The sequence below is a fragment of the Mus caroli genome, chromosome 4 (genome assembly GCF_900094665.2).
Source record: "Mus caroli chromosome 4, CAROLI_EIJ_v1.1, whole genome shotgun sequence".
Taxonomy (NCBI): Eukaryota; Metazoa; Chordata; class Mammalia; order Rodentia; family Muridae; genus Mus; species Mus caroli.
Window position 1 is genome coordinate 130,259,183 of NC_034573.1, and position 15,905 is coordinate 130,275,087.

Sequence of the window (15,905 nt, forward strand, 5' to 3'; positions counted from 1 at the left end):
ATAACCTCTTTCCTCCACTTAAGGAGGTGGCTGGATGGCGAAAGGGCCAGGTCTGAGTTCAATTCCTGGCTCTGACACTCGTCAGCAAATGGACAGGTCACTCCATCTCTCTGAGCCTCAGACTGAAGAGCCCAAGCTACCCTCCCAGATTGGGCAGAGAGGGAACAGGCCAGGCAGATCTAGGAAGGTCACTAAGGTGACCTACTCCCCAAGCTCTGTCCCATTGATTCATCTGCTGAGACAGATAAGAAGCCCCACCCCTCTTTCCCAACAGCCAGGTTCCATTCTGAGCCTCTGCCCACAGGGAGGGAACACTGAGGCCCCAAGATGCAGAAGCCGCACCCTGGTGCTGCCAATAAAGCCAGCCAAACAGGCCTTGAGGCAAAAGGAGGGTGATCAGAGTGGGAAGCAGATACCCGGACCTGACAGGAAACATCTGCCCCTTTGCCCTGTTCCTACCCCAACACCAGCAGCATTAGCTACCATGATGTTCCTCAAGGGTGGCCCCCGTCCAATACAAGGGCCATGTGTGGACTAGTGGGCACTCTGGCTGTGCCTGCCGTGTGACTAAGAATTAGAGATTGTGATTTCGTGTCACTGTTAATGGGAAGAGCCCCACAGCCACGCCGTGCATGTTCCAGGAAACCCCCTCCTTCCTCAGGCTCTGATAGAGGTGAGGAGGCAGATCTGGGAGACAGGGTCCTCCTGGGTTCAGGGCTCTCACTTCTACCTCTGACAGCTCTTTGGCTCCCAGCTGAAGGGAGCTACGCATTTCTCTTCATGGGGGTCTGAGTGAGGATGGACCCAGAGCCTGAGGGTACTGAGAGCCTGAGGGTACTGAGAGCCTGTGGGTACTGAGAGCCTAGGGGTTCTAAGAGCCTAGGAGAAGCTGGGAGAGCCTAGAGGTACTGAGAGCCTTGGGGGGGCTGAGACCCTAGGGACTGAGAAACTGGTGGGGACCTAAGAGCCTGGGGGCACTGAGAGCCTGAGGGTGGGGGGGGGGAATGAGAGCCTAGAGGATCTGAGAACCTGGGGACATTGAGAGCCTGTGGAGAGGAGGGAGCTGAGAGCTTGGGGGAGGCTTGCTGAGAGGGGGGGTGGGAGGGGGCTGAGACTGGAGAACCAACACAGGGTAGTGGCTTTTTAGGAACAAGACAGGTTTTCAGGAAACAGGAGAAAGGGAAGCGGGTCCCCACCCCTCCCTGTATCCACAGTCATGATTCTTGGTCTCTTGGGAGGAAGGATCATAAGTACCTTTGGAAATCTAAAGGAGGAACAGACATCAACCCCAGAAACTGCCTCTCTTCTGAGACACAATAGACTATGGCAGTTATATCCCTAGATGGAGCCATCAATGGGTCTAACCTCAGAATCGTTCAAGGGGCCTTCAGGAGTCACCAGAGCCCTTCCTTCCGCTTGGCATCTTAGAGCACAGCAGGTGAACACCCCAGAAGGCTCCCCAGGCCTGGCATGTGCGCCCTTCCACACCGTGCAAGCTTCCATGGGCTCCTGCCTTCCTCTCCTTGCTCCCTTCATCGGTCACAACCTCCAGCCATGTCTGCTGGGGTCCCTCCCTGTTCTGTTGCTGGCCCCAGGACTGACAGCATCAGAGCCCGGCATGCCCAGACAGAGCCCAGCACTGCTGCTGACTGCTGGAGTGACCACCAACCACTGCCTACTTTCCTTATGCTAATCACAGTGGAAAGGCAGGCATCGCTGGGTGCCCCGGGGACAGTAACGGTAGCCACCATCACTAAGCTCATAGACCCAAACGTCACCAAGTACCTTACAGGCTTCACATTCAGTCCCAGCATCTGCCCTGGGGTTGCTGCTACTGAGGGCAGAGAAATGCGTACCTAGAGGGGTCTGCTGCCCAGGGTCATTCAGAGAGGAGGTAGTGAGGCTGAGGCTGGGACTGAACCCGGGTCCATTGGGCTCCATGGCTCATGTTGTGTGGTGCACAGTTAAGGCTAGCTACTGCTGTCAGCAGCGTTACCCAGAAGCCTAGTCCTACTATGTAGCCCACACTGGTCTTGAATTCCCAATCCTCCTGCCTTAGCCTCCCAAGTTAGAATTACAGGTGTGTGGCGACCTGGTTCTGGCTAGGAACCTGAATTAAAAAGAAAGAGAGGGCTGGCGCAATGGCTCAGCAGGTAAGAGCACTGACTGCTCTTCCAAAGGTCCTGAGTTCAAATCCCAGCAACCACATGGTGGCTCACAACCACCTGTAATGAGATCTGATGTCCTTTTCTGGTGTCTGAAGACAGCTACAGTGTACTTATGTATAATAATAATAAATAAATCTTAAAAGAGAGAGAGAGAGAGAGAGAACCCCAGGTCATTCTCAAGGGGTTTAGTGCAATGCCACCAAGCATTCTTGGGGCTCATTGGCACCCCTCTGGCAGGTGTGAGGCAGGGCGGGGGTGGGGGGCAAAAATGAGGAAGTGGAAGGAACAGCTGGCTCATAGCTCTGCCCTCCTGGAGTGCAGATGTGAAGGACAAGGAGGTGACACATCTCGAGGGCAGACTCCCCGGGCTCACCCCCCCCCTCCTCTGTGGGCCAGCAGAACACCCCACCCCCACCCCTGGGGCCAGGAGCAAGGGACGTGACAGTACCTTACAATCGCACTTGAGCTTCAGCTCCTGCATGTCTCTACCCCCAACTCTCAAAGCCAAGATGTCTCTCTTAGTCCTGACGTATCTCTCCTTTAGCCTAGTCAGGTCTGGAGAAAGCTGGGGCCCCAAGCGGCCAGGCAGAAGGAGAGCAGGCGAGAAGAGCAGGCGGGACAGCGAGGACACAAAACACAGACAACAGGGGAAAAGGAGACTCAGGTCACATGGCAGACGGACAATCGGGGCAGGCGGACAGGATAGCAGTCTGGGTGTGTCCAGCTGGGATCTGCACCTACAGCTTTTAGCTCAGCATGCCAGGCAGCTGAAACTGGGTCTCTACTGCAGGAAATCCCAGCTGTTGGGCAGCAGAGTGGGCAGGGAAGTGAGCCCAGATGTCCCTCTCATGGCGAAAGGGAAACGATCCTTAGATACCCCAGGTCTGACGATGGGGCTTACAGCATAAGAGTTTGTGAGATGGATGGCTGACAGGGCGTGGGTGGGCTGAGTGACAGGGTAGGGACAATGAACAGTTATGTGGGCAAATGTAGAGAAAGGGATACGTGGTTAGAGGATAGCTGGACTGATGAGTGGACAGCATAGACAGATGGATATGTACAAGGATAAACAGATGAACAGGTGGGTGGGTGGGTAGATGGATGGATGGGTGGGTGGGTGAATGGGTGGATGGGTGAGTGGATGGGTGAGTGGGTGGATGGATGGATGGATGGATGGGTGGGTGGGTGAATGGATGGGTGGGTGGATGGGTGAGTGGGTGGGTGGATGGATGGATGGGTGGGTGGATGGGTAGGTGGGTGGGTGGATGGATGGATAGATGTATGATAGGTGAATGGACAAATAAACAAGCAATTGTCTACATTTGGGTGGGTAGCTCCAGCTGGGCAAATGGATAATGGCCAGACAGCTGGATGTCCAGAGGCAGTGCTGAGCTAGTAAATACTTACCAACTGGCTCTTGGGGATACAAGCCCTGAGTCTTGGTGTCTCCACAGTGTGCAAACCCTCACCCTGGCCAGCCAGGTGCTATCAAAGTAACACCATTGAACATGGACTTATAATGCAGACAAGCTAGCCCAAGCTGACCCTGGTATTCCCTGGAGGAAATGGTGAGTGAATCGAGGTTGTTGGAGGGTGGGGGGAAAGGGGAAGTGACAGAAGGAAAGAAAGGAGGGATGGGCTACAACATGGAAGCATGAACAGTGGGTGACTGGCTCACATGCTATCTGGAGAACACTAGACAGAGAAGCAGACATTTATGCATGACTGAGATGCATACGTGTCTCCGCGTGTCCCATGTAGAGCCTGGAGCTTAGTAATGATTCAATGCTGGGAGCCATAGCATACCATCTATTACTACAGCCTCTGGGTTTATTAAATGGATGGATGCATCAATGGATGGAGGAGGGATGACTGATGGCAGACAGACAGAGGGATAATGTCTTCTTACCCATATATAAAGCCGAATCCTGGCCTTGCCAGTCACTGGCTGTTGTGTGGCCATGTCACCTCCTCACCTCTCTGAGCTTCACTCATATAAATGAAACTGTTCCTGTCAGCAGCACTGCCCGCTTACCCCCAGCACACTAGGCAAGATAGGCTCTACCCTAAGCCCTGCTCAGTTATAGAGAGAAGCCATCAAGTCCCTTGGCCTCTGGCTCCTTACCTCTCTAAGGGTCAAAAGAATAAGGATGCATTAGAGCCAGGGTCACAGGCTGAACTGAACAGAATGGGACCTGAGGTCAGCGTGGGTGTTTCAGTAATGAGCCCACCCTTCCCAGACTGCCCTGGGTGGGTCACAACGATTGCTTATAAAGGTCACAGGCAGAGAGAGAGGGGGTCTCACACCCAGCCAACATCTGTTGACCATGGTGGCCAATAAAACAGCCACTTGGGGACCAACAAAGCTCAAGGCAGATGATCACATCTGAGACAGTAACTTCTAAGGTCCCTTTAGAGACCCTTCGATCAATTTTTGGGAGCTACAGTTGATCAGCCCGGGCATTTTGAGGTAGGGACTCCACTAGCTAGCTTGGAGCTGGGGTTCTAGTCAGAATCCACGAACAGCATTCAGTGCTTCCTCAGATGCCTGCCACCCAGAGCCTTGCAGCACACACAGCACACGCAGCACACAGATGCAAGCAACAGTGGCCCCGAATCACACAGTGGCTGCAATGCCAGGCAGAGAGCGTGGACCCCAGCAGCTCTGGAGAGGAAAGTCTTACAGGCAGTGCTTAGCAGCATCCCTCGGCAGAGAGGGCAGAGAGGAAAAGCCACACCCGCCTTCCCATCTGCCTGAGAACCAGCCATTAGAGCCATTAGGGAGCAAACCGGCCTTAGCAGATGCATAGAGAAAAGACCCTCCTGTTAAAAACCCCTAGAACTGCATTGGGGGACGAAGAGTGCAAAACCCCATCCAACCCTAGCCCAAAGTCCCTTAAGAGGCACAAGTTCCCAATAAACCAGATATCTAGCACTACTTAGGGCTATGTGGGCCATTTGCAGCCCCTGATGAGTTAAAAGGCAAACTCTGATTTAGAGTCCCTGGGAGGAAAGTCCCCGGTATCTGTGATGTCATCTAGCTCTCAAAGGCTAAGGCTGCCGTTGGGTGGCACAAGTCTGCCATCTCCACCTCCTGCAGGTATCTCTCAGGTTCCCAGCAAGAAGGTGGGAGGGAGCTAGGCATAGTGGTGCCCACACCTTTAATTCCTGCACTAGGGGGGGCATAGGCAGGTGGATCTTTGTGTTCAAGGCCAGGCTAGTCTACATAGAGAAATCTTGTCTCAAAAAAAAAACAAAGAAGAGGAAAGGGGGCGGGGGAGGAGGGGGTACTGCCCTGGGTGATGAGGAAGGACCATAACATGCCTAAGGCATCGAGTCTCCATGTCACCATCCGGAGCAGCGGGTGTATCACCTCTTCTCTAAGGGAGCATAGAACAGCCCCTCTGAAGACAGGAAACCGTCACAGGCCTGCCTGGGCTGTCTCTCCAGCCTGCAGGCACCAGGAAATCTTCTTAGGCTTCAAGAATCCTGCCCCAGCTCTGACCTGGCTTTGTAAGTCCCCGGGCTTGTCCCATTGGTCCCCGACAGGTGCCAGGCACTCATAGAAACAAAAAGGGTTTCTCTTTCTCTCTCTCCCTCTCCCCACCCCCTCTCCCTCTCTCTCTCTCTCTTTACAAAGATAGGGTCTCGTGTAGCCCAGGCTGACCTCAGGCTTCTAAGCAGCAGATAGCAGTCTTGAACTTCTGACCCTCTTGCCTTCACCAGCCCAGCGCTGGCATTAGAGGTGCGCACCGCCAGACTTGGTTTACGAGGTGCTAAGGATCAGAGTCTCATGCACTCTGGGTAAGCACTCCACCAACTGAGCCACATCCGGAGTCCTTCTCATCAATCTTAAACTGTATCATACCCAGCATCTCCTCCTAGACCATAAAGGATCGCCTGGGTCAGGTCTTCCTGGTCTCATAGTATCCTTCCTATGACCTATGACAACGCTCAACAGGGTCTGAAGAAGTCTGCTTTATAGGGCTGGAGAGATGGCTCAGTGGTTAAGAGCACTGACTGCTCTTCCAGAGGTCCTGAGTTCAAGTCCCAGCAACCACATGGTGGCTCACGACCATCTGTAATGGGATCTGACGCCCTCTTCTGGTGTGTGTCTGAAGACAGCTGCAGTGTACTTATTTATAATAATAAATAAATCTTTGGGCCGGAGTGAGCATAGACTGAGCTAGCGGGGTTAACCGGACCAATGGGAGCGAGCAGAGGTCCTAAATTCAATTTCCAACAACCACATGAAGGCTCACAACCATCTCAATGTACTTGTATACATAAAATAAATCTTTAAAAAGAGAGAGAGATTGACATTTAAAGGGTGATTAAACTATTTTTAAAAAAAAAGAATTCTGCCTTATGGTTGGCGAGCATTAAGGCCCTTCCTGTGACCTATCCTGAGAAGTCCTGGGTCCAGGCAGTTGGGCTTGGTCACCACAAGGCTGAGTGAAGGCTTTCTGAACTGTGCTAGCTAGCACACCTCTCCCAGGGGGCTCCTGAGACCTAGGAACAGGCAGGAATACTGTAAGCCTCCCCAGGTAGTCCATGGGTGCAGCTGGAGCTAGTCACTAACCCCAGCCAGCCTGTGCCCCACCCCACCCCCATATCTAAAGGGAGCCAGTGGGTCACCTCTGGTCAAGCAGGACCCTTCAGCTTTGCCTGCAGAATCTCAGACTCCGCACGGAACTCGAGAGGAGCAGGGACGGAGCAGGAGAAGGAGAACCAGATCTCCAGCCCAGAGGCTCCTTGTGTAACACACAGGAGAAAGGAGGCTGCGTGAGGTAGAGACAGCCAGAAAGCACACGCCTGGCCAGAGCAGCTCTGATGTGGCCATCGCTCACACACCACCATCACCTGTCCACTCCCCAGGGCAAATGGCACTGTGTGGGTCTGAGGATGTACCTGGCAGGACAGGAGAGCTACGTTGAATGAGCCCACGATCCACTGTACACATTTAGCTGGGCTTTGCGGACCATTGGGTTAAGAAGAAATCTAAAAACCGGCCTGAGCCCATGAACATCATGAGCACCTGACCTAGTCTGCACAGAAATGCAGGGGGCAGGGGGAGCGCCTGTCTCCAGTCCAGGTCCTCTGTGGCCAACAGCGGATCCCAGGTCACTTCCTGGCTCAGGATAACCCAATGATCTTACTGATGGCACATTCACTCGCTATTATTGGAAATGGATGGTCCCCAGACAGGGGTCTAGTGCCTGGTCCTCACCACCCACATCCCTTCCTGAAAGAGTCTGGGTGCCCAGACTTTGAGAAATGTCCCCCAAGCTCCTCACCTTGGGCTGGAAGGACCCTCGGTGCTTAGTGGGCTCGGCCTCCGGTTTGGTCTCCTCCCCAGAGTCCTCGCTGTAGCTCTCGAACTCACTAGAGCTCCAGCCTAGGTCCTCAGTCTCACGCGGTGCTCCAGCACGATGCACATCCTCGTAAACGAGGCCCCGCTCGACCCCTGCCAGCCAGCAACAATCTGGTGAGTCCGAGGCCCCAGCTACCCAGATCTGGAACCCCAATAGGTAAGGCATAGGAAAGGGAGGGAAGATGGAGCAGGTGTGCTGGTCTGGCCCCAGACTCAGTTCCTCTTCCTCAGAGACTATGCCAGCATGTCCCTCACCTCTCTACAGGAGAAGGGCCTGAAAAACCAGGAACACAAGAGAAATACGCCCTACATGGAGGACTCCTTAATTCCCTCTTAACACATCCCTCTGAGAACAAGATCACTCTCAGCCTCCTTGGCATTTTTTACGGAAGAAGAGAGGAACCATCAGAATCAAGTCCAACTGGAGCCCTGAAAGATTTCTAATGCATCAATGGGAAGACACAGGAAGGGGCGGGACTTCCTCAACCATCCCATGTGGGCCATGCGGTCCCTCTGGGTCTGCAAGTGTCCAGGAGGGGGCGCACCCGGCATAGAATCCAGGAGGAACCCTTACTTTCAAAGACAGCAGAAAATGCTTTAGAATGGAGGAATGGGGACAATGAATTGAGTGTCCTCTCTCTAGAGGAGCAGAACCAAACTGGGCACTTGCGGGGGACGGGGGGGGGGTATGCCTCAGGAACTGTCAGGCTTGCTTTTTTAATGTAGCGCTCTCCTGAGGACATGAGGCTTGCCAATTTGACCAGGCGGGCTGACCTGAGGTGGCTCTTATGTGGGCTCTGGGGATCAAACTTAAAGCCTCCTGCTTGGTAGCAAGCACTTTGCCTCCTATCATGGGGCAAAGTTATTTTTATGCCAAGATCTAATGTCTCTAGGGACAGAGCAGCAGACCACATTGGATGTGACCTTGAAGGAGGGGCTGGCTGTGCTGTTTCTACATTGGCTATGCCGGCAGCTATTGCCCATGGAAATGACTTCAGATACTGAGGATGCCCAGAGGAAGATGCACTGTGCCACCCGAGGACGGCAAAGACCAGGGCAGGGTCATCAGCTGCTTGTATATCTGCAGTTTGTGAAAGGTGGGGACAGAGAGCACTGGGGACAGAAGGAGAGGAAGAGGACCCCACACCACCACCTAAGCATGGCTCTCCCTTCCCAACCCAGAGAAAGGCCAGGAAAAGAGCCACAAGAGGCCATACCGGGCTGATGGGCGTCTGGGCTCTCACAGGGGACGTCGTCATAAATCACATCTTCCTCCAGGGCAGGGAAAGTGAAGCGGTCAACTGTAACCGAGGAGAGAAAGGTCACCCCAAGGGGTATACGGTGGCAGCCATGGAGGACCGACCAGCTGGCAGCCATCCCTGTGTCCTGACTTTCATCATTGCGGATACAATTCACTGCTTTCCTCTAGCCCACCCCCCTTCTCAGTGCCCGCCACAGACCCCACCTTGCCTCTCTTCCTGCTACATCTTGACCACAGCACCTGCAGAGAATCCATACACTGATGCTAGCCCCAGGACGGGCAGAGTGAGTGCTGGGAAATCTAGCCTGACCTGAGCCCTGGGCCTCCTAGAAAGACTCTAACCTCGACGGGATGTCTTCCTGAGTCCTGCAGCATCCAGAGCCTGGCCAGCCTTTGTCTCTCATACCCTCTTCCTCCTCCCATCCATCGCACGCTCCAGTGGGTTGAGACTGACCGACCCTCCTCTGGAACATCACGACTCTGACCCCTCCCCTCCTGGATGGTGGGGACAGTCCTCAGTGGCCCCTCCCTTTCTCTTCTGTCTTCCTCTCACCCACCCCCTGAAGAGATGAGCCCCAAATGCCACATCAAGTCCATTGGCAGAGACCCTCGGGGGAGCTGGAGAGCTGGCAGCCTGCTTCACCTCTAAATGCACCATTCTAACTTGAGGCACTTGGAGCATCCCCTGGAGCCAGGCATCCCCTGGACACTGGCTTTTATAGAAGCTGCTATTCTGTAAGGGGCTTCTCCTCCCAGAGCACCTGTCCCAGTCACCAGGGAGCTCACTCTGACCAGCTTCTTGGCAAAGCCTCTGAGAGCAGATGGTTAGCTGGATTAACGATCTAGGGCTCTGGTGAGCAGTGAGCGGGTACTCCATCACAGACAGCCACCAAGTCTGTGGCAGCTCTTAGCCTGGAGCCTAAGAGATCATCTTGGTTCTCCTTGCCCGGGGGGGGGAGGGGGGGAGGGGATTGGGGGCAACTTACTGCGACGTGAGCTTTTCCGCTTCCAGCTGGAGCGCCGGACCCCAGAGATGGCTGCGCCCACCGCATCCCCATTGCTGACCACAGTGGGTGCCCTGCAGAGAGATGGCTCAGTGAAAACTTCAACCTCCTTACCAGACTGGAAGGATGTGGAGGATGGCCAAATGGTTAGGGCCTCAGGTCAACTAAGCTGGCAGAAGTAAGCCTCGGCTCTGATTCAGGACTGGTTGTTACAAATTGCAATGTTTCTACTGCGCATTTTCCTTGATCTTACAGAAATACTTTGTTTCCGGCTGGAGAGATGGCTCAGAGGTTAAGAGCACTGACTGTTCTTCCAGAGGTCCTGAGTTCAATTCCCAGCAACCACAGGGTGGCTCACAACCATCTGTAATGAGATCTGACACCCTTTTCTGATGTGTCTGAAGACAGCTACTGTGTACTTACATATAATAAATAAGTAAATCTTAGAAAAAAAAAGAAAAAAAGACTCTGTTTCATTATAGAAAGCAGATTTACTCCAATCCTCATTCCACAGCCGGTAAATCCCAAACTATTCTGTCTTTAAGATTGGATTATATATTTGAATGTATGATTTTAAAAATCGTTGAGTTGAATTTCATTTAAATAAAATCACGAGATGAATTCTGACCTGGGGTAATCTTTTCACAGTCCCTGAGAGGCTTTAAATGTCCTTCTGCTGTTTGGTACTAGATATCTTCGTGAGACAGAGGAGCGTTCTCAGCACTAATGAACATAAAATCAAAACGGCTGACCTGAGACTCAAACTCGGGCCTGTGTGCTGCTACATCCAACATTTAACAGAGATGTAAACCTTTATGGACAGTTAAACAAGCACGCCCACCTCATCAGTATGCACATTTGGTTTTGTCTTTATAAAAAGTGTTTTAAAATAAATGTCTTAACGATTAAATTCGTGGTTTGTATACCTATTTTATATATCCATGTATCTGAGGTTGGATATGAGTTTCTTAGGTTAAAAGAAGGTCACAGTTTGGGAAAAGTTTAAGGAGTTTTATCCCAGTCTCTGGGCTGGGAACAGACTCCCTCAGTTACTGAGATCACTGGCCTGTCTGCTGTGAGGGCAGTGTTCTCCCACTATTCAAAGGCAGAGGTGGGAGGCAGGCGAGATGGCTCAGTAGGTAAAGACACTTGCTGCCAAGTCTAAGGGCCTGAGTTTGATTCCCAGGGCCCACAGAGTGGAAGGTGTTGGCTTACAGACAATGCTCTAGACTCCTCCCAACAGTGACCTAGCAACAGTGACCTAGCAACAGTTACATCATCTCATCATCACCTGCCACCATTGCTCACTGCCCCCTCCCTCCCTCCCTCCCTCCCTCCTTCTCTCTCTCTCTCTCTCTCTCTCTCTCTCTCTCTCTCTCTCTCCCTCTCTCTCTCTCTCAGGTCTGTTGCACAGTGTGCTTTCTCAGGGGGACACCTGGGCATGGACCCACCAGGTACCTCCTTACCTGCCGCTGCCGCCGCATTATGTTTCATAACAGAAGGAAAGATCCAACCTTACGTTAACCTTCAGACACACACACACATACACACATGCACACACACATACACACCAAACTCACACATACACACATGTACATACACTAAATAAATAAATAAATATTTAAGAACATTTTATTTTGTTTTTGTTTTGTTTTGTAGGGTTTCTCTGTATAGCCCTGGCTGTCCTAGAACTCACTCTGTAGACCAGGCTGGCCTCAAACTCAGAAATCTGCCTGCCTCTGCTTCCCAAGTGCTGGGATTAAAGGTGTGCGCCACTACCGCCTGCTTTAAGAACATTTTTTAAGCTGAGGCTTGCATTTAAATCTTCACACACACCTCGGGCCCACAGGGCCTATCCTACCCGACCTGCTGCGGTGGTTTGAATGAGAACGGCCTTAATAGATAGGTTCACGTGTTTGCATGCTTACTCCCCAACTAGGGAGTGTCAGGAAAGAGTTAGGAGGTTTGACCTTGTGGAAAAGGTCACTGGGGACAGGCTTTGAGGGTTCAGAAGACCATGCCAGGCCCATTTTCCTTCTCTGCTGTTGCCTATGAATCAGGATCTGGCCCTTAGCTGCTGCTCCAGCGCCTGCCTGACATGAGGATAAGAGCCTGACCCTCTGAGGCTGAAAGCGAGGCCCCAGTCAGCAAGGCCCCCAGTCAAATGCTTTCTTATGTAAGACTTGCCTCGTTTATGGTGTCTCTTCACAACAACAGAATAGTGACTAAGACAGAAGTAACAGGACCGGGAGTGTTGCTGTGACAGTCCTGACCAAGCAACCGCTTGGTGGTTGAATGTGGACTTTGGGACTTCGGACTGGAAATGCAGTTGAACGTTTTAAGTGGGACTTCCTGAGAAGCCTAGCAGGGGCAGTGCTGAGGGTGATATGGACACTGGGAACCTGGCATGAAAAGATATTAATAAGTGGCCTAGTGACCATTCTAGTGATATTTTGGCAAAGACTGTGGCTGTTGATTGCCCTTGTCCAAAAAAAATCTACCAGAGGCTAAAGGGAAGTGTTTTGGGTTGATGGTGTTGGCAGAGGAGATTTCAAGACAGTCCAGGATTGACTATGTCATGTGGTGATCTCAAACAGACCTACAGTGAAAAGACAGAAGCCAGTAAGCAGTGCCCTCCATGGCCTCTGCATCAGCTCCTGCCTCCAGGTTCCTGCCCTGCTTGAGTTTCTGTCCTGACGTCCTTCTATAGTGAACAGTGATGTGAAAGTGTTCAAATGAAGCTACCAGCAACCCCTTCACCCTTCCACCTTGAGAGTTCACAAGAAGGCAACAACTGTCTGTAAGTGAGAAAATGGCCCCCAGCAGACTCTCAGTCTCCCACTGCCTTGATCAGCACTTCTGCACCCTGAAGCCTCACACCTTGCACTGAAGACAAAGGCTGGCTACAGTGACACCACCTGGCCTGCACTTGCCTGGACCACTCCACCAGTGCAGAGGAAAAAGGATGGGGAGAAAGCCAGAGTGTTCGCTCTCAAAGAGGCATTCACACAGGTCAGAAAGTTCCAGAAGAGCAGAAGGCCACCCAGCATGCCTCCATGCCATAGAGCCCAAAAGCCTCGTGTGCTCCCTCCTCCTCTCTCACATCTTCAGCCCCACAGTAGGAACACAGTGCCCAGGATCCAGAGCTGTTTATAAGATACCCCTCGGGCTGGCAAGATGCTTCAGCGGGTAAGAGCACTGACTGCTCTTCTGAAGGTCTTGAGTTCAATTCCCAACAATCACATGAAGGCTCACAACCATCTATACAGCTACAGTGTACTGATATATATAAAAGTAAATTAAATTAAATTTAAAAAGAGAAAAATTCATTATAAGACACCCCTTGCCCCTTCTTCCTTCACCCTCCTACCTCTCTCTCCTTCCTTGCTTCCTCCTTTGTGTAGGAAATACCACCCCATGCCTTACACATGCCAGACACTCATTCCACCACCATGCAGAACACTCAGGTATTGCTTCATAGTAAACCAGGCTGACACTGCCCAAGAAAAGGCCTGGCAGCCAGCTCAAAGGCTATCACGTCTTGGCTATCGACAGGTCCTGCGTACACTTTGAAGTTGACCTCAAGGTGAGGCCAAGCATTACTGGGTGAGGCCAGAGGCATTACTGGGTGAGACCAGGCATTACTGGGTGAGGCCAGGTAGCTCTAGAGGAACCAGTAAATGCCTGGAGCACGCTGCAGCACACTTCAGCACAGGAAGGCTGAGGAATGAGCCTCCTGGCTGTGTGTTACCAGGGCACAGGCAACGTCAAGCACAGGTCCTGTTCCTGAGACTACCAGTTGGGTGGAAGGTGTCATATATACGCAGGTTCACCTTCCTGTCCACCTCCACTGCCCAAGCCTCCTGGCCATGAGAAAGAACACAGCTGAGACCTGAACCAGGCTGTTATTCTGTCAATGCTTTTGACTGCTTGTTTATTTTGCTTATTTTGGGGGGAGGGAAGTCTGGGGGTGGTAAGAGAAGGTCTAGCCCAGGTTAGCCTCAAACTCATTATGTAGCAAAGATGACTTTAAATTCCTGATCCTCCTGCCTCTGCTTTCTCAGTGCCGAAATTATAGGTGTGCACCATGCTTGGTTTCCTCAATGCTGGGCATGGAACCCAGGGCCTGGTACATGCCAGGCAAACATTCCACAGCTGAGCCACATCCCCAGCCATTCCTGCAAAGCCTTGCTCCAGAGGTCAGCTCTTCAGTCCAGAGACTAAAGCCAGAAGTCCCAGGCAGGCAGACAAGCAGGAAAGGATTCTCCAAATGAGGTAACCCACCTAGCAGAGGTTCAGACTCAGGGTGAGTATGCAAGGAAAACATGGCAGGAAATGAGCCCAAGGCTTCTCCTCCCTCCTGCTTAGCCTGTGCCCATAGGGACAGCCCCTCCCAACGGCTGGCCCCCCGGAAAGCTACCCAGATCCTGACATTGCCCAATTGGAACAGACCACTCTCCCTTGAGCAAGCACTCTTGAGCTTCCTCCAAGACTCCAGATAATAACCACCATAAACACCCACGAGAGGCTCATTACCTCAGCTCAAGTGCACTTCCCCACTCCTGAGGCCTCATGCCTCAGGATAGGGCCTGACTACAGTCACAGCTCCTGGCCCGCACTTGCCAAGCGAAGCCATTTATGCTGAGGGTGAAGGTGAGGAAGAGGCAGGGGAGGGAGATAGCAATCAGAAAGAGGAGTTCACACTGACTTCCCAGGATGCCTCAGGTCTCCCAGCATGCCCCAAGGCCCACAAGGCCCAAGGCCCTAGGTTTTCCTCCTTTCTCACAGACCAGGCTAGCCTCAACATATGTTGAAAGGATCTTTTTGTTATTCTGGTTTTCATCTTTTTGTTTTGTTTGTTTGTTTTTGAGACAGTCTTTTCTCAGTGTAGCCCTGGCTGTCCTGGAACCTACTTTGGAGACCAGGCTGGCCTCAAACACACAGAGACCCACCTGCCTCTGCCTCACAAGTGCTAGGATTAAAGGCATGGGCCACCACTGCATAGCTCATTTTTTTCTTTTTCTCTTTTAAAGATAGTATCTCACTGTGTAGTCCAGGCTGTCCTGGAACTTACTATGTAGCCTTGGCTGGCTTCTACCTCAAAATCGTTCTGCCTCAGGACAGGTGAGATGGCTTAGCAGGTAAAGGTGCTTGCCACCGAGACTGATGATCTGAGTTCCATTCCTGAACTCACATGGTGGGAAGAGAGAACCAGCGCCAACAAGTTGGCCTCCACATACATGGCATGCACGTGCATGCACAATAGATAAATGCAATTGAAAGATCCTTCCACCTCTGTCCCTTGAGTGTTGGGGTTACGGGTGGCTTTCTTGGCCACCCAACAAAGAGCAGCTGGCCTTTATGCCAGGGAAGGAATTCAGTTGGCAGAGTTATGCAGCATTCGTGAGCCCTCCAGACCAGACCAGACCAGACCAGCCCAACACCAGCCCAGTCCAGCCCAGTCCAGCCCAGTCCAGCCCAGACTCATCTGAGCCCACCCCAACACCAGCCCAGCCCAGCCCTGGCATCCCAAATAAAACTGAGCATACAGACTCAAGCTTGCAGTTCCCATACCTGGGAGGCTGAAGCAAGAGAATTGTGAGTTCAAGGCCAGACTGAACTGTACAATGAGACTCTGTGTCAGGTCCAAGGCAGCCTTTGGGTGACTGGAGTCACTCAGGAGCTCCTAGCTCCCAGGCCCAGAACCCCTGCCCTGGACACTGATCACTGGCCTAGAGGAGGGGCTTCTACTAGTTCCAATGAGCAGCAGAGTTGAAACCCAGTGTGCACGGGTCAGAGGCATGCTGGCAGCGCACACCAGTCCCAACAGCCTGAAGATAAATCCTGCCTCTGCCATGTGGCCCAGACCACAGGGACAGTTGCTAAATGTAGAACCAAGAGAATCCTCACTGCCTTCCAGAAGGATTAAGGAAGAATGTGCCATGAAGCACACGGTGTGGCTTCATGCCTCAGTTTCCACATCTGTAGAATGGGCCATGAGTCCTCCCTCTGATAAAGAGAGAGGTAGGCGGCAATGCCTGCGAGGCTCTGGCCCATGGCACACCACCTCAGGCCTTCCTCTGCCTCTTCAGGTAAAG

The 15,905-nt window shown here is 52.3% G+C and overlaps 1 protein-coding gene across 8 annotated transcripts in view; it reads right to left on the reverse strand.

Moving 5' to 3' along the window:
- Arhgef10l (Rho guanine nucleotide exchange factor 10 like) overlaps positions 1-15,905 on the reverse strand; it is a 151,786-nt gene that overhangs the window by 69,581 nt on the left and 66,300 nt on the right. For 5 of the 8 annotated variants that reach the window (XM_029475993.1, XM_029475994.1, XM_021159513.1 and 2 more), the window contains 4 exons: positions 9,790-9,881; positions 8,760-8,843; positions 7,466-7,635; positions 2,617-2,733 (listed from right to left, as the gene is read on the reverse strand). In XM_029475993.1, the coding sequence (XP_029331853.1) occupies positions 2,617-2,733; positions 7,466-7,635; positions 8,760-8,843; positions 9,790-9,881 (463 nt within the window). The remainder of the gene's footprint in view (positions 1-2,616; positions 2,734-7,465; positions 7,636-8,759; positions 8,844-9,789; positions 9,882-15,905) is intronic. The other 3 variants (XM_021159514.2, XM_021159516.1, XM_021159515.2) reach the window with 1 other exon arrangement.